The 22,679-nt window shown below is 34.4% G+C and overlaps 1 protein-coding gene and 1 pseudogene across 1 annotated transcript; one reads left to right on the top strand and one right to left on the bottom strand.

The window, feature by feature from the left end:
• Positions 1–10,575: 10,575 nt before the first annotated feature.
• LOC120176789 lies at positions 10,576–11,278 on the bottom strand (annotated as a pseudogene).
• A 1,244-nt stretch (positions 11,279–12,522) lies between these two features.
• LOC120176922 (ribosome biogenesis regulatory protein homolog) lies at positions 12,523–15,016 on the top strand. Its single transcript, XM_039183211.1, has 9 exons — positions 12,523–12,756; positions 13,051–13,201; positions 13,298–13,349; positions 13,462–13,590; positions 13,761–13,878; positions 14,223–14,406; positions 14,497–14,610; positions 14,704–14,897; positions 14,947–15,016. Exons 1-8 carry the CDS (start codon positions 12,626–12,628, stop codon positions 14,866–14,868), a joined length of 1,044 nt encoding a protein of 347 aa, XP_039039142.1. The 5' UTR covers positions 12,523–12,625; the 3' UTR covers positions 14,869–14,897; positions 14,947–15,016.
• Positions 15,017–22,679: the final 7,663 nt, after the last annotated feature.

Here is a 22,679-nt window from a genome sequence, read left to right as displayed (position 1 = left end):
TTATAGTTCCTGCAGCCTTATTTACTGTTGCATGAATTATGGTGCTTCTGTGTTTAAACTAATTATTTCAGTTTTGAAGTGTGTTTCGTTCATATTCGTCACATTGATAATATTTCTCCTGTGGAGTAATTTCAATCAATTTATCTGAACATAATTCCACCTTTTTAGCATGGCAAAGTACCCTTTAGATGTTTAGTCCTATATTGTTAATCTCTATCAAATGGTTAATATTGTGCATGCTTCTTTGAGACGTTTCTGAATAAAGGTCATTCAAATTTCAAACACTTTCACCTAGCTGAGTTATGATCTTAATGTTCTACAGTCGACACATGTTTAAGTTGCTTAGAAAATTGTATGTTTCTGAGGTAAGAATGAAGGTTAAACAGTAGTTTGTTGCTGATGCTATATTTTCAACAAACTGCTGCAGGGTAGCCTGTTACATTACCACTGGGAAGCCTAAATGGTTTTATTCTATTTTCCACTCTCTGTTTACCAGATAGAGGATGAAGTCAACGTATATGATTGTGGACTGCCAGATATTTCAGTAATTCCATTGTTGAATGCCTTGCATACACACACAGGGGTTTCAATGCTAGATCTTTCTCACAACGCGGTAGCTGATAATATCCCATTTCTGTTCCATCTTCCAAATAGTTCCGAAGTTTTGTTCACATGACAAGTTGTTAATATCATGTGAAGTCCTAGCTTTTCTTAAAAATGAATAAACCAGCATTTCTTTTGAACTTAGTGTTTCATTTGATGGTTCTATTCCAGGAAATGGAACAATGGAGAAACTCCAACAATTTTTTTAATCATCGAACCAAACATATGGTGATTTGACTTTAGACTTGCATTGAAATAGATTTGGTCCAACTGCTTTATTCCAGGTATGTAGCCTATGTTATAAGCATCTTTTTTCAGCAATTGAGAGCTTCGTGTTTTCTTTTCACACTCTTTTGAAAAGAAACATCATTTCTTTAATATTGTTTCTCTGTTTGTATTGGTTCAATTTGTATTGGGATAATGTCATAAATGACTTGACGTTTGTCAAATATTTTACAATGCAGTTATCTGCTTCAATAAAATTTCAATGCACTAATTGTATTATCAGATTGTGCATTAATGTGGGACTTAGACTTAATGTTAACTAGAGATGAAGTAACAATTGCCAATAATATATTAACATGTGGAATTAATTTTTAGAATACCGATTCCAGTTTTAAAACCATTGATATCTAAAAACTTTTTAAGAAGAGAAAAATTATCTCAAAATTTTTAAAGAATATGTGATAAACATCTGAGTTTTTAAAGAATATAAAAAAGAATTATTTATTAGAATATTTTCTTTCTTTCCTCTCCCCTGTTGATCTCTCCATATTATCTATTTGAGGTCGAATTTGGCATTACTACGACAGATTTAGCCTGAAAATGTTGAGATGAGAGGGAGAGATCGGGAGGAAGGGGGAAAACGAAAGAAAGAAAGGAAAAACTAGAAAAGAAAAGCAAAAAAAAAATTAACAGTTTTTTGCACTTCTTAAATATTGACGAATGCTGATTTTCTTTCACAGAAATATACTTCTAATTTTCTCTTATGGCAGTTAGAGTAGCCCACCCCTCTGTTTGGCATCCTAACATGTTTACATTTCACTCTCATAATTAGATTTATCACAACACATTTAATTTCGAGCCAAGACAAATAATTACTTTTTGTCATAATTTATGTAACCCCTCATATCGATACGGGTAATCCGATTTGATATGGAGTGTCATAATAGGGTCACCGGAGCGACCCACCGTAAAAATAGCGGAAAATTTAAAACTTTTATTAAAACATGTAAACTCATAAAATGATTTATCAATTTCAGAAATAAAACAGATTTTCAAATTCGTATATAAAACAAAATGAATTACATACCCCATAATCACATATACCATACTCTGCAAGCAACGCCGGAAAAACTCCTTTACTGAAGAGGATAACTGCACTGGTACAATTCTTTTAACCTGCAATGGTGAGTAATAGAGTGAGCTTCGAAAAGCTCAGTAATACAGAACTACCAGATAATGCTGAAGAACGTGCATATACAGATAACTATATATTTCCTTATTGGTTCAGATATCTACAGATTTTTAGGCTGAGGTCCCATTGATATCTCAGGTAGTAACAAATAATATTCAGTTCAAATGGAAATATTTCAGATGTCTAGGTTCAGGAGATCGAATAAGGTTATCTAGTGTGTTCCCGTAAAACCAGTAAAAAGATACAAATCTTTTAAAACATGCTTTTTTTAAAAATTCAAAAATCCTAATAATCCCTCCAACCGCTACACATCATAATGTGTAGGTTCCCCAGAACCATACACCCCCTGCACAACAATAAGGCTCTGAGCACAAAGCCGAGGAACCCTATATATACTTCCTCCAACAATACCCCAAATAAAACATTTACCATCAATAAACGGAGATATCATAAAACAAAACATAATTCATATCATATATCAGAACATAATCCATATCACGAATCAGAACAGATTACAAATCATATGTCAGAATAAAATTCAAATCAAAAATCAAATAAAACATTCATGTGATTAGGGAACACACTAGTGTTTACAGATATTATTTAGAGATATTGGGTAATCTTATCAGGTAGAGAAACGCAGATCTTCAGTTTACCGATAGAATGTCGGAAGTTAGAATCACTATTGGAAGAGTTCATTAACTGAAAAAATTATCAGTTATTCAGAATATGATTTATCAGGATCATCTTATTCGAACATTTTTCGGAAGCTCTACGAAATCAGAAGGGTATTCAGAATCCTTTACATTTGAGTTACTTGTGTTTTCATACATGACCAGAGTGATTTGAGCTGATAAGGAAGAACGAAGATTCATGACCTTTACAATCTATGTCAATTGATCAGATTATCGAACAACTCTTAGATGAATAGTTCCCATAACTAGGGGTGTGCAAAAAAACCCGATCCGATCGATCTGATCTGATCCGTTGATCTGATCCAAAAATTCGGATATCCGATCCATTTTTCAATTTTCGAATAGTTCGGATCGGATATTTGAATTTTTTTTGGATTATCGGATCGGATACGAATCAAAAATATAACATTTTTGGATTATTCGAAAATCCGATTTTTTTTTTTTTTGCTATTTTCTATAATTCGAAACACAAGTCAATGAGAGAAGTGCTTTTCTTGCTGAAGAAGAAGACCGAGGAGAGAGACAGAAGAAACTGAGGAAAGATTGTTAATAAAATCTGGGTTTAGAATATCGAATGATGGGTTTGCAGAAGGTAATGCTCAGAAACGGTTTTCGGCGATACAAATGATAAATTTCTTGATGAAATGGTTAGATCCGAGGAGTATATACTCTATTATCTGTTTGTTTAAAAACTGCATTTCCATGGCTACTTTATGTGTTACAGATGTCTAGTTCTCGAATTAACGTAGACAACCTCTTTACGACTCCTGAACGTCTACATACATAATTCCTAAGTAATTTTTGATGCTGATTTACTTTCCTTTTCTTTTTCTTTTCTATTCTGGATCTGAACTTCAAGTTGGTTTTATCTTGTGCATGTAGAAGTCTAATGCTTAAAATATACTAATTAATAACTAGTTTGTTTATATTCTATATATGAATGATTCTATAATTATTTATGGTTGATGGTTTTTTGTTGAGCAGTACAATTTTCTTTTGATACTCTTGAACTGATGATAAAAAAACAAGACTAGTTATTTGCAACAAAAAAATCAGATCGGATTCGGATATTTGGATATCCGATCCGAAATTTCAGATATCGGATATTATCCGATCCGAATTTTTGAATATTCAATTTTTTCGGATCGGATACGGATCATTACTTTAGGTATTCGAAATTTTCGGATATCCGAAAATTCGGATCAAATAATATTCGATATCCGATAATGCACACCCCTACCCATAACTAATGCTTGTTGATTGGTCAATTCATTGTTCTTCCAGGGTATTTACTCTTTAATACCACAAATGTTGTCCATAGATCATCTTCGGAATCATCGTTGAATAGATCTTCCAATGTCTTTATTTCAGTTCCACGCTTCCACAATATCATGAAATGATGACATGCTTAATTTGTAGTTCATGACCCAGAAGGACCATACATCATGTAAGTTCATTAGCATTCCCAGACTCATCCAAATCACTTATTTAATCCTCAGGCCTTAAGCTTACTCAGTACACTTAGTAGTCAAGTCTATCCCGGTTACTTCAGAGTTTTCCAGAGTAATTCAGATGTTTCTGAATTTCGATACATATTATACTTCTGTTCAGTTCAATTTGGTATTCGTAGTTTATTTGTCTAACGAATATCAACTTCTTAGTACCAAGTGCGATCTAGAGTTGAGTTGAGCTGAGTACTTTTAGAATTTTCATCGATCCAAACTTGAGGAGATGAACCAGGATTCGAGTGGTATCTATGTTATTTAGGTAATAACATAGCATTAGCGTTGGTCAACTCACTTAAGTTGAGTTCCATAACTTTTAAGGGTAGTACAACACCCATATTTACTTGGATTCCTTAATTAATCCAAAACATCAACTTAGTCTAGGCCATAAAGGTATTTTGGTCATTCTGGTGCTCAGTCTTGAATTTGGTGGTATTCTTGGTCATTTTTATTCTAGGGTTATTTTGGTCATTTTACATAACTAGTGTATTACAATAATTCATTCCGTCTGATCTTATTATTAAATTCAAACATATCATTTATGTCATTCCCTTCGAACTATTCTGACAAAATATCAGCCTCGATAAATTATTATTCAAAACTCACAGATTTTCGGTCAAGTGCCTTCTCGGATGTTACAACAGGTTACCAAGAATTTTCTATACAAAGACAGGATCTTAATAATGAAATCTATAATTTATCGAGTTAAGTACGAATCCTCAAAGTACTTTCTCGTTAATGGTCAACTCGGACTATTTTTACCTCTCAAGGGCATTTTCGTAGTTTCCTAACCAGATAATTTCAGTATTAAAACTCTTAAGATATAATTATAACTTAAAGATTCTGGGGTTAATCGATTTCTCGGATAATCTCTAAACTTTAAATTATTCCTTAACAAAACTTCTAGTATCTTGTACAAGTCATCTTGGATTTAGAAATCGGTTATCCAGATTTCCTAAGCAAAACCAGTATTTTCTGTACACATCAATAGTTTCATCATATCAATATACAACAACAACAACAACAACCAAACCCTATTCCCATATGCAATGGGGTAAGGGGGAGGTAGGGTAATAGGCTGCCCCCAACGCCAGGTTGAGAGCAACTTCCGTGGAAGACCTCCGGCATTCAAAAAAAAATTACAAATGAAGATAAAATGCAATGCATGTATAAATAAATAAAAAATAAATACTTAGTTGAAAAAGTCTTCAGATGCAGTGAACATATGTGCGTCTGTAATGGTAAGTAATCCCTGCAAATAAATCCTTGCGTAAAAAGCTATGCATATAGACAGAAGCGTAATATCCGACTAAAATTAAACAGAGGAAACAAGAAGAGAAAGATACACAGACGTCAACGATAGCAAGCAACGAGAAGGAAATAAGGGTAATTGGGTTAAAGCCTAAACTAAGGCAACACTTCTCTGCTAGCCTAGTTCTAAGTCTTCATAAATTCCAATGACAGAAACGTATAGGAAGTAGAAGTCATGAGAATTTCTACAGAGGCATTAAAAGAAGACAGATATGATACACCCTATGGATGTGACCAGCACTACTCGGCTACCCTGGTCTTAAGTCTCCATACTTTCCTATCTGAGGTCATGTCCTCGGTAAAGGCTAAATCCTTCAAATCAGTTCTCAAGCAGTCTTCCCACTTCCGCCTTGGTCGTCCTCTCCTTCTGGCACCGTCGACTGTAATCGACTCTACCCTCCTGACCGCATCCGACGATTGTCGCCTAAGGACATGTCCAAATCACCATAGTCTTCCCTCCCTCAATTTTTCTGATATAGGGACAACCCCCAAGGATATCCTAATAGCAGAGTTTGGTTTCATGTCCCATAGAGTCTTACCACATGTCCATCAAAGCATTCTCATTTCTACGGCTTCCATCCTCCTTACGTGATCCTTCTTAATTGCCCAACATTCTGATCCATACAGCAACGCTGGTCTTATTGCCATTCTATAAAATTTTCCCTTAAGTTTTTGAGGCACCTTCTTGTCACACAAAACTCCGGTAGCAGCCCTCCACTTTAGCCATCCCACCTTTATACGATGTGTGACTTCATCATTCACACCCCTATCTTTATATAATATAGACCCTAGGTACTTGAAACAATCCTTTGAAGGAAGAATGTGTCCTTCTATGCATACCTCTACATCTTCATCGTTTTGGTTCCCACTGAAGTTTGAACATAAATACTCTGTCTTAGCAATATTGATCCTTAGACCTTTTTCTTCCAAAGCAGTCTTCCAAATAGCCAGTCTACTATTTAGCTCAGTTTTTGTTTCAGCAACTAGGATAATGTCGTCAGCGAAAAGCATACACCATGGAACACCGTCTGGTGTAGCACTATAGATGTCGTCCATAATCAAGGCGAAGATGTAAGGGCTAAGAGCCGACCCCTGGTGGAGTCCGATTTCCACCGGGAAAGCCTCGGTGTCACCAACTGTAGTCCTAGCATATGTATCGCCCGTATGAACTATCATACCTCCATAAGCCGTCGAAGTAGATGAATCGCCTCCGTAGTAGACCTGCCTGACATAAAGCCAAATTGGTTTTTCGAAACCCTAGTAACCTGCCTCAACCTAGCCTCTATCACCCTTTCCCATAGCTTAATGGTATGACTGAGTAGTTTAATACCTCTGTAGTTGTCACAACGGTGGGGATCTCCTTTATTCTTATAGATTGTATCACCGTAGACTCTCTCCACTCCTCTGGCATCTTGGCAGTCTCTAGAATAATATTAAAGATGTTGGTCAACCACTTTACTCCCTCTTCTCCTAGGGCCAACCACACAGTGATAGGAATTTGATCTGGTCCGACAGCTTTGTCCCTCCCCATCTTTCTAAGTGCCATTTTGACTTCCTCAAACCCAATCCTACTTGTAGAGCATTCATTAGCCGTAGTATGATGGTAGGGTGACCTATCAACGATAATATCTCTACAGGGAGATGCACCGTCATTAAATAAGCCAAAAAAATAACTACCCCAAACCCTCTTAATATCATGATCTTTCACTAAAAGAACATCATTGTTGTCCTTAATATCAATATGTCTTTAAAAATTCTTATCCAACTTTCAGAGTCAATTATTGTCCTTATTACAACATAAGGGTATTTTTCGTAATTTTACCTAATCGAAGTATTCTCATAATTTATCATCCAAGTACCTTTAATGAGATAAATTATAATTTACAAATTCAGGACTGATTCCTTTATCACTAAATCACATGACTTGTAATTCAATATAATCTTAACTAATTTATCACTTAACCCGTATTCGATTTGAATCCATCCATAATCAAACAGGCATAATAGACCCAATCATATACATTCATGCATTTATCCATTATCAACATGTTCCATAAAGCATAAAGAGGTAGTAATGTATTACCTCGATTTCTGTGCTATACTGATCGATCATTTAAACTCCATTCGAACATCCTCGATCTTGAAATCAACTTCCAATAATTCCTCAGATACATATCAATAAAAATTTCATCAAAAACGGAGCTTAATTACAAAAAACGAATCGAATCGGAGGATAAATCAGTGAAAAATAGTTTACCGGGTTTGAATTTGACGAAACGGACTTCCCATTCGGATTCATGAAAAACATAAAATATAACTTTTTAAAATTTTTGGACTTTTCGGTAAAAGTCAACGGTCAACGGGTTGACTCGGTCAAAGTAAATGAGTTGACCCAGTGAGTTAACTCAGTCGAGTTAACTCAGCGCATGTTGACTCAGTCGGCTTGGCTCGGCTCGGCTCGGCTCAGTGGCTCGGCTCAACTGTTCATCAAGTTACCAGACGAAGCCCACTCGCAAGGGGTGGCGCGTGGGGTACGTGAACAGTGCTATGGTGTCCGAAAAATTCTCAAAAAGTTTCTAAAAAATATTTTATGGCATTTTGAGACACTTACCAAGCTCGGTTCAAATTTTGAACGGTGGAGAGCTCGATTCCGAAACGTTGGAAGCTTTGACTTTCTCACCCCTCCATGCGTCGGTGATGACGGAGACACGGAGGACACCGGTAGACTCGGAACGATGCAAGGAACACGATGGTGCGGGAGGTGTCGAAAACGGGTGATCGGATTGACTTGAATCGATGAAAAAGCAACAGAGATTGAGTTAAAACCGACGATACTTCCTGTTGAAATTTACGACAAACGACGCCAATTCACGACGAGAGGTTTGAGGGGTTTTGTTCATCGGTTGACAATAGTTGTTTCGATTCGTCGAACGGTGGCCGGACGGTGGAGAAATCGAAGGTTAAAAGAGGGTTGAGGGGAAGAGAAAATGGAGGAAAATTTACAGAAAATATACGGGGAAAGGGGGTTTATAATTCTCATCCAAAGAAAAATGGGTAAATTTAGGATTGGGTCATTGAATTTCCTTCACTTTTTAAAATGATCTGCCAACTTTACGATTTTATAATTTAATCCTTAATTTCTTCCAAAATACCAATTAAATCCAATACTTTATAATTTCTAAAATTTAGCCCCTAAATTAGGGTGTTACAATTTATTTGATAATTATTTGATATATTAGTTGTGAGTTTTAGTTTGTTGTGATATGTTCTCAATTGTGAAATTAAATGTAATGCTTGTGTTTAGTTGCTTACTTTCTCTATAATGTTAGCAATTAACATTTGAAATTGATAATCTAGAAATACAAAATGGATAAGAGTTTGATGGATTTGTCAAGGATAAGCGACGAATATCGAAATGGAGTCAAAATTGAAGCAAGGGAAGCAGAGAGAAACAACATATCAGTAAAAATGTGAAGACTTTCAAAATCAACTTCAAGCTATGATGCAGATGATACGACAAAATCAACCCCGGAGTCCACCATCTTAGGCGCTATTATTGTTTATTCTAGTTAACAATGTTGAACTACATTATATTTTACGTTAATCTAAACTTTGATTTATTATTGTGGATTTCAAGTTTCGTGTTATGGATTTCAAGTTTGTTGTTATAGATGTCAAGTTTATTGGATAATGCTACAGATTAAATTTGGGTAACAAAAGAGTAGAAAAACCAACATTTGAAAAATTATTTAAATTCGTGTCGTTTGTATAAAAAATGCCATTAAATACATAGTCAATACCGGTGTTTTTAAGGAACAAATGCCACTATATGACATAACATTTCGGCGTTTTTGGAAACAAGCGCCACTATATGTCAGAATATTTAGCGGCATTTTTGGGACAAAACGCCACAAAAGAATAGATAAATTGTGGCATTTGAGAAAATGCTGATAAATATCATAACCTTTAGTGGCGTTTGTAAAACAAATGCCGCTAAATATCATTACCTTTAGCGGCGTTTGTAAAAAAAAAGTCACTAAAAAACATAACCTTTAACGGATTTTGTGAACGAAAAATATCGCTACCTTTTGCGACGGTTGTTTCAGTGGTACTTTTTGCGCGTTTGTTTTTATGCAACAAAGGTTTTTAGCGGCGCTTAAAAATGTCGTTATATGACTGAAAAACGCTGCTAAAAATTTGTTTTGCTGTAGTGTAATAAAAGAAGCTAGAGAGATATTGGATACACAGTGGGGAGAAAAGGAAAATAGAGGTGTTGGAGTCGGGGAAAGAGATGGTGTTACGGTGAAGGTGAGGTTGGGGGAAGAGAAAAGAAGAGAAATTTTGGTATATTATTTATTTTATTAATTGATTTTTATTTATTTAGATAAAAAAATAAAAAATAAGAGGTGACATGTGTATTTTGATTGGTTATAAAGATTTATTTTTAACAAAGTTAACGGTTTAGGGTAAACGGGATTATAATTTAAACTTCAAGTGCAAAACGTCAAAAAAATACTTTAAGGACCAAATATTATACTTTGTGCAATGGTGCATTTAAGGTTAATTTTTTTTACAAATGATACCTAATCAATCATAATTTTATGAATTTATCCTAAAAGCTAATAGTGTTAAGAAAAGTTGGTCTACAATTGTCATAGATAACATCATCAATCATCTATCACATTCTTATCGACTGAAATCATTTTTTTAATACCATTAGCATTTTTAGATAAATTATAATAAATAATAGTAAATAGTTTAAGTACTGAAATGGTTATCAAGCTATAATTTAGGGACCAATTTATCAATAAATCCATCAAGTTTTAATATTTTTTTATTGTAAAACCTCGACTGGTTTTGCTTTGCACGTTCAGTTTTGGGTTTTGAAAAGCAAAACATGTTAATGATTTAACTAAAGATTAATTATATAAAAAAATATAACATCATATGATAAAACTATCTCATCTTAATTTTAAGCACTATATAATTATGAACTACATGGTTTTGCATGGGACGTAGGCCTTGTAACCAGCGCAACTACAAGCTAAATGCTGGACGGAGCAAATTGAACCAGGCTAAGCACCGAACGAAGTTTTATGCAAACAAAAATGGGAGTGAAAGGACAGTCTTCTGCATCATAACCTTAATCTTAATGATTGAAATTATATTTAATCCATAAGAAAAACAACACAATCATATAATATATATAATAATATAATATATTTGAACCAGGAAGAACCTTCACCCCCCTTTCCTGGCTCAAAGAAGTTGTTCTTAAATATCTCATTTGCACCGAAATCATTGTCGTAAAAGCTGTGGAATACATTGCCGCCTCCACCACGATACGGAGAAGCTCTCGTTTCATAAACAGGGTCGTCCGATCGAAAAAGATCATACTTTTTCGTTGCTTAGGCACTGGAACGCTTTTGAAACCACCTTAAACGCATCTTCAGCCCCCGGAGCTGGGTTTTGTCAGGGTGAACTTTCAACGACAGTCTTCGGTAAGCCTTTCGAACATCTTCAACGCTACACGTTTTCTCTAACCCCAATATATCATAATAATCTTTCTTTTCCTTGATCTGTTTCACGGTTGTGATTTGCTCTTCGGTGTAGGCAGCTACTGTTAAGAGGTTGTCGAGGAGACGGACTTTTCTCAGGATTTTGAGCGCACCGGCTCCATCTCCGGCGTCTAACTCATTTTTCCTCGTTTTCAAGCTTTTCAAGGCATTAGCTTTGTTTACATCCATCTTTAATTTCTTTTAACCATGAGCAACGATGAAATTAAAGGTGAAAGACCGGTGAACTTTTATGCAAACTAAGGTAATTAATAAAAAAAATCATGTCTACACTAAAAATGCAATCAAGTTTTGAGGAAAAATTTACGCCGCCATAAATATTGGCTTACAAAGGTAAATGAAGGTAATAAAAGTCACGTCATTTACTTTTATTAAAAATATTTCCATTGAAATCGTCGACGGTATAATATAAATGTGGAACTGAGTACTCTCAATATCCTTTTATTTATATGAAGATGAAGTCTAAATATTGTATAAAAAATAATTAAATTTTATGTTTTTGTTTGTTTGGGGAGGGGGGGGGATCTACAGTGTAAATGCTCTGAAAGTAATTTTGTTAAAAAAATTATGGCTATAAATATTCTTAATTTCATTTTGACTTATTTGTATTAATTTATACTAAAAATGTAAAGTAAATACAAATATAGACGTTATAAATTTGAATTAAGATATTAATGTTTATATATTTTATTTAAAGTTTGTTCTTTAATTAAGCTAATGTTGATCCATAGATATTACCTATTTCAAAGACTCTCGACCCATTGACAATGTGCACTAAAAAAACCTCTCACATACAATGTACTCAAACTCAGAATCTTTAGAAATAATAACAATTTCATTAACCGATGAAATAACTTGGTTCGTATGATTTAAAATTTATTTTAATTTTATACGTTTTAAAATGTTAAATGAGTAAAAATAGAAGAATATGATTAACAATAAAAAAATCTACTAAAATAGTCTTCCATATGAAGAGAGATCTAATTAATATAAAAAAAATATTGTACCAAAAATTATATATTAAAAGAATCCATTAAAATCATTCTTAGATTTGAGTTTATTATTTTAACTTTAATAAGATATCAATTTCGTCTAAAATGAAATTTAATTCTATACTCAAAAGAAATTTCCTTTTACTAAGAAAATTCTTTAATAATTCATTTTAAATAAATAAAAAACAATTCAATACTCAAAAGAAATTTCCTTTTACTAATAAAATTTTCTAATAATTCCTTTTAAATAAAATTTTCATCCATATTTTATTTTTTTCTTTAAACATAATTTATTTTTTTAATTCAATTTATAAAATAAAAAGAATCCACATAAATGGTACAAAAAAGGGAGAAAACAGAAGTAACCGTGGGGCGTGGGCTCTTTATTGCCCTAAGGCCCATAAAATGGCTGGGTTTTTTATTGAAGCTTTTAGAACTGCTTTCTTCCCCTTCCGGCGTTAGGTTTTGAAAAGCCGAAGCAAACCAAAGCTTAGCAGTCACCAGCATACAGCAAAATAAAGTGGAGATGGAGATGGAGACGGAGACGGAGACGGAGACGGAGACGGAGACGAAGAGCCAGAAACCTTTTCATGTAGACGTGGGAAATCTTTTGGCTTTCAACCCTTTTCATAACTTTCCTTCGCTCCCCGCTTCCAGGTTTACCTTCCTTTTCCCTTTATGATTGTACATGTTTATCTTCTCTATTTGGTTTTATTTTTATTAGTAGTATGAGAAATTTATGGGGGACAATGGAGATTCGGATCTGATGCTATTAAATGCAATTTACTGGACATACTGTGGAATTTGCGATATTGGTTTTCTCCCAAACTAGTTTAGTTGGTCTTTTCGAAGCATAGACTGTCGGTTGTGTAATTCTTATTTGGCTTGTATAGAAGCTGTTCTTTGTGTTCCTTGTGTTGATCTTATATGTCTGCTGGTCAATATGTTTAGGGATGAGCTAGTGAAGGAATGTTTACAGGAGGGTACCAAGTTAGTTCAATCAGTAGCAGATAGTCTTTTTAACTTGCCTTCAACTGAAGATGTAGATGGACCTCTTGTTAAGCTGCCTACCCCAACAACAAAACTTCCTAGGGAGAAGCATGTAAGCCTAGCCTTATGCTTTATTCATTTGCATTGAGGAATCTAGTATGCAAGTTGCTTTGAAACCTGAAATTCTTTGTTGTTCTTCTGTTTTCAGCTTCCGAAGCCTAAACCTCCCACAAAATGGGAGGAGTTTGCTAAAAAGAAGGGTAAATCATCAGACCTAGCATCTGAAGTTTACATGGCTATGTTAAATTTTGAGTTAAATCTTGTTCTGAAGATTCTTTATTTTCACATTTTCTCTTTTGAAATATCTTGTAGGCATAAAGAATCGTAAAAAGGACAAAGTTGTATGGGATGAACAGACTGGTACATGGAAACGTCGTTTTGGTTATGATTGTGCCAATGATGATAAAGATATACCAATCATCGAGGCCAAGATGACTGATGGTGAGTATTTTTAAGGTATTTTTTTACTTGGAAGAAATAATTACTGGTGCAATTAAAAATACAATGTAAATGGTAGTAGAGATAATAAATATAGAAATAGTTTTTATAAGTACCAATAGGGCATAGTGGACTCATTTGAATTTGTTGATCATGATTGTTGCCTTTTGCAGAGCCAGGAGTGGATCCTTTTGCTAAAAGACAAGATGATAAGAAGAAACGAGTTGAGAAACAAGAGAAGAACCGCCTCCAGAACTTGAAACAAGCTGCAAAAATTGGTGCTTTGCCAAGGTTTTGCCTGCCCATTTTAGTTCACTATATATTGAATAACAATTGTTATCCTCATAAGAAATTGATATCTTAATTATATTTAGTTAGAACTGGTATAAATAATTCTCCTCTCTTATTCTTTATATAACATTATAATGCCGCTTTAATCCTTGAGTGTTATTCTTTGATACCATAGGCAACATTTTCATTCAAACTGCTCTATTTCTTCACATGAAAACTCCGGCAGTTAGTTTAGCTTGAATAGGACAAACTAGATCGTTGGTTGGATTTCATTTATTTGCTCCTCGTCTGATTCTTGTAATGTTTTTGTTAAGTTGATTTTAACTTGAAATGGTTTGCTGCAGCCATGTTCAACTTGCTGCTACTTCGCTGCCCATAACAGGAACACAGGCTCCACCTAAGAAAGTTACCAAGGATGTATTAGGGAATGTAGCTGGAATGGCTGCTACTTCTACAGCTAGTGGTGGGAAATTTGATAGGAAATTGCCGGGAGAAAAGCCTGCGAAAAAGAAAGGGAAGCATCGCAAGGTATGCGTCCTTAGCCTTTGCTTTGGTGTAAATGTTTCTCATCAATTGTATAATGGCATGCTCTAATATGGTCTTTTCTACTCCTGTTAGTTCTTACCTGTTGTCGAAGGATCAGGGATAGGCTCACAAGAGAAGGAGCAAACTGAGAACGTCCTAAATAAGCTTATCTCTAAGCATTCCCATGAGATACTCAATGTTGGCAAGGTAAGAATGAGCCATGGAATTCGGCTGGTGGTAAAGTTGATATTTCTAATCGAAATTGGTTGTTCATGTGAGATTTTTTTTTCCTGAAATCAGGCTGTTACAATGTATAATGTAAAGAAAGAGAAGAAAGCTAGGAATAAAAGGAATCAAGAAGGGAAGTTGTCATCAGCCACAAACAAGTTGAAACCAAAAAAGCAACTTCATAAGAAGACTGGAAAGAAAGGACCAGGATCTTCAAAGAAAGGAAAGGCAACATAAAATTATTGATGCGCCGATGTTTCAGTAAGGTTGTAGAGAGAATTTGGTTGTACAATCTCAGTTTTGTTTACTGGGTAACAAGAGAGTTTTATGTATCAGTTCAAGTATTGCTTGAAGACAGGTTTAAATTTTACAGTATTGGTACTGCATCATTCTCTTCATTTCCTCGTTGCAAATGACTGCCAGAAATCTCTCTGTGATTTGAATTAGCAGAAGGATGGTGATGCTGTGTTAGGGTTCTTCCAAGGAAACAATCATTTGTTTGCAAGAAATGCAGTATCACTTGTTTTGAGCTTCTTTGAAAAAATAGTCGACATTTTTGAGTTATTTCCTTAGTACGGGCGATTGATGCAAAGTTGCCAACCTTGATCGCTTTTCGAGTAAATTACACCAGTAGCCCTGATTAAGTTTGCGTTGTCTATTCATGGAAAATAATTCTATTCATTTACCTTAGGATGTTCTTCTATGGATGTTATTCATGAAGGTACATCTGAGAGAACTTAGCCAACCAAATCACAACAACTTTGAGAAATTGATGTTTTGAATGTTTTCTTTACAACCTTGTTGGTTTTTTCAATACCATTGTCCTCTATCATAAAAGTTCTCCAAGTTTGTTGGAGCATTGATGTAGGATGAGTTCACCGGTTGGTTCCTAAACTCGACAGGATGGGTTAGGAACTTGTAGTTTATGGATTTTAGATTAATTTCAAGTAGTCGTAAAGTTTAATGTTGCATACCCTTGTTATTCGAACACAAGGGTTAAGCACGGATTTATTCAATTCTTAGAATATATTCCCGTGTATTTAATTGCAAATATGCAACCAGAGAATTCTGAGAACATTATTTAGATTCCACCGATTTTACTCATAATTGTTTAAAATTTTAAAAAATTTCATCCAATGATTTCCAAAAATGAAATTCAAGTAAACTAATAAGAATTTTTAAAAGTAAATTCTGATAGCCTAGAAACATTATTCAAATCTCTCCTAAGTAAATAAAAAATTAGTTCCTCTCAATCTTATTTCACTTAATACATATGGTCCTACTATAAAATAAAAATTATAAAATTTAAAATGTAATTTTAATATGTTTTCATATTTTATATTATTAAAATTATAAATATGATTTTATAAGTGTAATGCTATTTATATTCTATATTTTTTAAGGGTTAGGATCCACTTTCACAATATAAAACTCTTTAGTTTACACAAACTTAGAATTGTTAGACGAGTGAAGATAAATGGATGAAATTAACTTATTATTTTTTCAGTGAATATATTCGCATTTCCTACAATTAATCTCAACCATCAATTTTCACTCATACAATGATCCTCAATCTGTGTCAAACTAAAAGAGTTTTACATTATGTAATGAGATATTGTCCCATTTTTATATTATTTATTTTTAGTACCATTAATTCTTTAATAACTATTTTTCAAACTCATAAAATTTGAATTAATCTAATTTTTTAAATGATTATTTATTCAAACAAAATAAATTTTTATTAACTAGTAATCACCTTCATTCAGAGTTCTCAATAAACTAGGGTTGGAACCTGGAAGCAATATCAATTTTAGAAATAAAATTTTTGGTAGCTGACTCGACTGGACAGTATGTTGAAAATGAAAGTTGAAACCACGGATTTAAAAAGCGTTCACAGCTGCGTTTTCGGTCGCATTGCGTTTATCGCGGTTGCGGACATAACGGATGACATCGCAGTTATGATTTTTTTTTAAATTCACACAACTTATCCTAAAATAAAATAATTATAGTTATAATTTTAAAGAGTCATTATTATTTAAAGAAATAAGACTATCAACATAGAAAAACTCTAAAAAATTAAAATGGATAAAAAGTAAATTACCCATTATGACATTTACGAAAATAACATATTATAACTTACTAAAATGAACATGTGTAAAATAAAATATCCAAATCAAAAGATCGACAAAGTCTCAAAAAGTGACAAAATTGCAACACACATAAAAATTGGAGACCAAATTAAAATACATATAAGTCTCAATCAGGGGACTAAACTGAAATTGAAACAAAATTATAAGCTTGAATAAAAAAAATGAAATTTTCATTTGATGACTAAAAAGAAAATTTACAAACTGAAAGGGTCTCATCGAATGATTTACCCATGTGTCAAATTCATGAAACCTCCTATAAAAACAACGTCGCACGTATGGTTGTTTATAAGAGAAAAGTTGGGTTTTGAAACCCACATTTGATTTCTTCATTTTGCTCAAAGCCAAGGAAAATTTTAGAGACCCCGTGGCCATGTAGTTCATCGGTCATCGACACCAACGACGACCAACCACGGTGGTCAGGATGGTCCAAGAGTCTCAGAAAACTCATCTCGTTCTCCCAAACTCGAATCTAAAACCCTTTTTTCCTAAAACCAAACAACAAACTCTAGATCTAAGAATTTACCTTTCAATGAAGGTGAGTTCGCTTATCTTTATTTTTATTTTTTTAGTTTTAAAATTATCCTTTTTTGTTGTATTCGACTAATTTGATGTAATAAAAAATAACGGAAATAACAAGCCATTACCGTTGCGATAGGCCATTAACGTTAAGTTACGCGCTATAACCACTATTAGTGTGATTCCGTATTCATACTAATATTTCGGGCAATAACGGCCACTATAGCATTTTATTCCGCTATTTTAAACCGTGGTTGAAACAACCCATTTGAAGAGGTAAAATGATCCTTCAACATTTAATCTTACTACTCCAAAAATAGTTAAATACTTTTGAGTGAAAAATCATAGAGCGAAGAGTCCAAAGCGATAAGTTTGGTGCTAGGACTACCAAGACCGGCGATGAGAGGACGACGTTCATCGACAACCTCAGCAAAATGGTATCTAGATGGACTATGAGAGAGGTTTTCAGTCACTATGGAAAAGTGACTCAAGTTTTCATCCCCCAAATTATTTGGAACACTAGAGATTTGAGATCGTATGCTGAAGCCCTCGTGGGGAGGGAGAAGTCAGGGGAAGTGGCCGGTTTGGGAATTTTTCCAGAAGCTGATCAGGAAGATGATCCGGTGAAGGTCGAAAGTCTACAGGAGTTTCAAATTCCTCTAGAAGATACATAGTGGATTGATCATTCATTAGCAGGGATGATTAAGGATAGTTTTGATTTGGATTTTGTCCAAAAAGCTCTGACAAATGAGGGGATTAATGCCAAGCTTGCTAAATGGGAAAACATACAAAGCTCTTGCATCATAATTTTTGGTTCATCGAATGAACTGGAGGAAGCATGGGAAAGAAAGGACAATGGTTGGGCTTTCTGGTTCAAATACCTTGCACCCATTAAGGATAAGTCGGATCATGTTTCAACGTTTTTCTCCTGCCTATTAAAAGGTGTACCCCTCCAGCTATGGCATGAAAGCTTCTTTTCGGCTTTGGGGAACATGTAGGTTTTTTTTTTGATTTGGATAAATCCACGAGAAAGCTAGAGGACCTATCACGTTGAGAATGGTAGTAAGGAGTAAGGACTGTAAGCAGGTTCGATATTCCTAGCTCAATAAGCATTCAGTTGCAAGGTAGAACGTTTCTAATTAAAATTGAGGTTCCTGAGGCATCGAATGATTCGTTGAATCACATATTCGAAGAAAAGACATAAAATTTCACAGACGTTTGGGATTTGTCGGAGGAAGTGGGTCAAGGTTTTTCGGTTTCTGGTGGCAGTGATGTGGCAATGGATATGTCTCTGGCAAACGGAAGGGGCTTGTCGGTCAATCCAGAACAGTTAGAGAAGGGTCATAACAGTGATGCTTCGATTTCTCTTACAACACTATTAGGAGTAACGAGGAAGGTATTTCGACTATAGAGGAGTTCAATGATAACGACAAAGTATGCCATTGGGGGCGACAATTAGTGTATGCTGAGGTGGACTTTTCTGCTCTCTCTTGCTGCCCCTCTTTTGGGTCGAATGAGAGAAGTTTTAGAAACGTTGGGTCTTCTAGTCTCATGTTTCAATTGGATCTGAATATAAATGAGTTAATCGGACTTAGCCCAGATTTAACTGATTCTGATCGAGGGCCTGAAGGGAATCAGTTTTACGGATCAGTTGATATTGTCCCAGACAGTATAGTCAACGGTAATAGCTCTCACAATAACATGATTACTTACAGTGCTAGGAAAGGTAGCTCACAAAGGGTCTCATCTCAGATTGTTCCTGATTCCATCCTTGTATACACGAGGAGAGGAGCGATGGGTTCAAAAGTGGTGATTAGAAGAGAGGCACGTATACAGATTAGAGAAGCTCTCGAAGGGTTTGCTCAAGTTAGCGAGAACAATCCTGATAGCAAACGAGATGACGGTTTAATTGAGAAAATAGAAGTAGTTTGGGAAGTGAGAAATATACTACAATTGTCGTTCAAAGGAGGCAAGGATGCGGTTATCAAAATGGTTCGAGCCTTGGAAGTGGAATTAAGGCGAGTGGTCTGATCAATTGAAGGCGTATTTTATTTTTGAGGGATTTCTACTGGCATTAATGAATGTCACTGGAAGCATGGAATATTAGGGATTTCTAGAGCAACTAATAATTTACTTAGGAAGTCAAAGGTTAGGATGTCTTTTTTCTAGGAAGTTAAATTGGCCGAAGTGAGTCAGACGTTGTGTAGGAAAATCTGGGACAAAGGATTTTGAGTGGGTTTTCAGCCATGCATAAGGCTCGGTTAAGGGATTATTGTGCTTATGAGATTTAAATTTTTTCAAAGAATCGAGTAGGAGTATCAACAGAAGGTTCATTGCTGTTATTGGATAGATTTCGAGTAAAAATCTCAATTGTGGCTTTATTAATGTGTATGGTCCCGCTACATATGGAGAAAGGATTTTTTCCGATAATATTTTGAGTTCATGTCCAATATCCAATCTCGCGGTGTGTGGGAGAGATTTTAATGCTTTTATCTTCTCGGAGGAGAAGATTGGAGTGTCCATCAATTACAGGATTATTGGCTGGTTCAGGAATTTTATTCAACAAACTGGTTTGGTTGATCTTTCGATGGTGGGTGGTCCATTCACTTGGTCAAACAATCGTGAGAATACCACCTATGTCAGAGTGGATCAATTCCTCACCTCTAATGGTTTTCTGTCGAACCTTCCCTCGGTTGTTCAGAAGTGTATGCCAAAGTCCTTATCTGACCATAATGCAATAGTGTTAGAAGAGGTCGAGGTAAATTAGGGTCGAAAATCGTTTCGTTGTTTTAACTTCTGGCTGGATGAGATTAATTTTGTATCAACCATTAAAACAACCATTAAGAAAGTTTAAGGGGGTATCATTAGTAAGAAGATTTAGAGAGTTGTGAAGGCTGTAACATCTAATTGGTCTAAGGACCAGTGCTTTGACTTCCAAAAGGAGATACGTAATCTGGAATTAAGAATAAACGAGATGGAATTAGATCTGCAGGCAAATGGAAGAAATCATTCCTCTATCGTGGAGATCAGGAGATTCAAATGCAAATTGTGTGAGGAATATAGAAAGGAGGAGAGATCGTGACTCCAAAATTCAAGTGAGATGGATTTCGAAGGGTGATCGAAATACAAGCTTCTTCCATCAATATGCTTCATCTAGAAGAAGGTTTAATTCAATAACCTCTCAACTTGAGAACGTGGTGAAGGTTGAGGAGCCGACAAGAGTGAAAAAGATCATTCAGTCGTACTTTAGAAGATTTACAATAATATTTTGGCTTTGGATGCGGTAAATGATGCTACGTAAGATGCTATAGAATTAACGCAAGTCTACGTATCGTGTCAAGTAATAAAGTGGAAACTAGAAAAACTTCAAATATCGAACCCACAGAGAGCATAACAAGTTACAATAGAGTTGAATGAAAAATGCCTACAAGAAATATGAATGTAATGGTGATGTAAAGCTAATAGTATTTAAAGGAATCAGATGAATAATATCAGGTAGTGTTACAAAATTAAGGAGAGCATTAAGTCAAGAATCAAATGGGTTGGGAAGGTAATTGGCCGCTCTTACTATAATTATACATACACCCCTACATTCATGTATCAAGCAACTATTAATAACATTTAACTAACAAGAATCGACCCTCGTTCATTCAAGTGATTAAGCAATTAACAATGCTAGATTATTGGCAGTATACATCTCAACATGCAAATTTGCTTCTCATCAAAACCAATGTTGAACATATGTAGTATGAAATCTTAATAAAATTTATTTCTAAACATCATCAATAAGACATACATGAAGATAAATTCATTTCTAAAATTATCTTAAAAGTATGACAACACATAAACATAGAGTTATACATAAATCATAAAAAGAACATTTAAACACACAACAAAGTTTAGTACCAAAATAACATCCCAAATTTTAACAGTAAATCCCAAATGTACTTTATAATGACCTATCTCAACAAAGAACAAAAGTCAATATAGGATAAGATCTTCTTGATCGCCGCTGCTACACGACAAAGCTTCCCTCAAGATGTTTCACCTCTCTCTAGCGACGAGTGTAACCAGTCATGGCTGATAGGAGATAAAGATGCATGGAGAAAATTCTTGGGGAGAAAAGTTGATGATTAAATGATGCGGAGACCCCTCCTATTTATATGCTAGGATAACTTGCCCTTAACCAATAATAGTTCTCTACATTTCACGTGATTTCCATCCATTTAACAACTGCCTCATCAGTTGTCCATTCCTGAAGATTCTCATAACTACCTGGTGACTCATCAATCGCTGCAGCTTCATCACAACATTATCTGCAACTTCAAGGAACATCACAACATTAGTGTATCGGTTTCTAATAATAAAAGTAAAATAAGCCCTAAGTTTCTCAACTAACACTCATGATGCAAATTATGCAAAAGCATGTACAAATGATTCTAATATATTCTTAATAATGCTTAAGTTCAAAGTTAACCTAGGTGAAAAGATCCTGAAAGATAACTCTTTTAGAGAGTTATCACACCCTAAACCTAAGTGTTTGCTTGTCCTCAAGCAACAACATGTATGAAATGCAACTATAGCTAATAGTAATGCCACATGATAACATCATGAAATCAAGTCAGAATTTAACTTTCTTTTTCAAACCTCAAATTATATTGTAACAAAACTTACATCATTTATATTATCTCAAATTAGGGAATACAATGTCAACGTATTTAAATCAGAATCCTATTAGTGTGCAAGTTAGGTGTATCTAATCAATACTTAATGAAATTAGAAAAATTGTTCCTACTCAATTAATGATTTTCAATGATGTAGCAATCATTCTAGACTAATGTTCTACCATTCCAACTTATTCAATTCCCTAAAAACTATGTTAGAGAATTTCAACTTATTTTCTAAAATGTTGGAGCTATTATCAGCTATTACCAGCTTTTCCAACTTATTCATCATTTGATTTAGATTGCCATAACATCTAATAAAGATATGAGATTTAAAGTTAAAAAAATTCTAATGTCTCTAAGTATTGAGAACATACACCTATAGTTTTAATAGATTTTTGTGGATCCTAACTCTAGCAATTTTCGAAAACATTCTTAGAGTGTTTCATAATTTAATATTCTCAACATTGGAAATCATCAAAATTCTTTTAAAGACATCATTGATTTTATAATATTAAGCCTATAACATTACTTATGCAATTCTTAAATGTTGTAACAGAATGCAATACTGTATTATCCTAATATCATAAGTACACATAATATAAATAACATCAATCAGGCAACACACCCCAAACCTTAGGTTTATATTGTCCTCAATGCATGCAAATATAAAAAGTACATAAAATAACATAAACATGAGGGGGGAAACGAGACTCCC

The sequence above is a fragment of the Hibiscus syriacus genome, unplaced genomic scaffold, assembly GCF_006381635.1.
Source record: "Hibiscus syriacus cultivar Baekdansim isolate YM2019G1 unplaced genomic scaffold, ASM638163v2 tig00003403_pilon, whole genome shotgun sequence".
In the NCBI taxonomy this organism is placed as follows: domain Eukaryota; kingdom Viridiplantae; phylum Streptophyta; class Magnoliopsida; order Malvales; family Malvaceae; genus Hibiscus; species Hibiscus syriacus.
The sequence above is the reverse complement of the archived record's forward strand: the minus strand, read 5'-3'. Positions and strand labels throughout refer to the sequence as shown.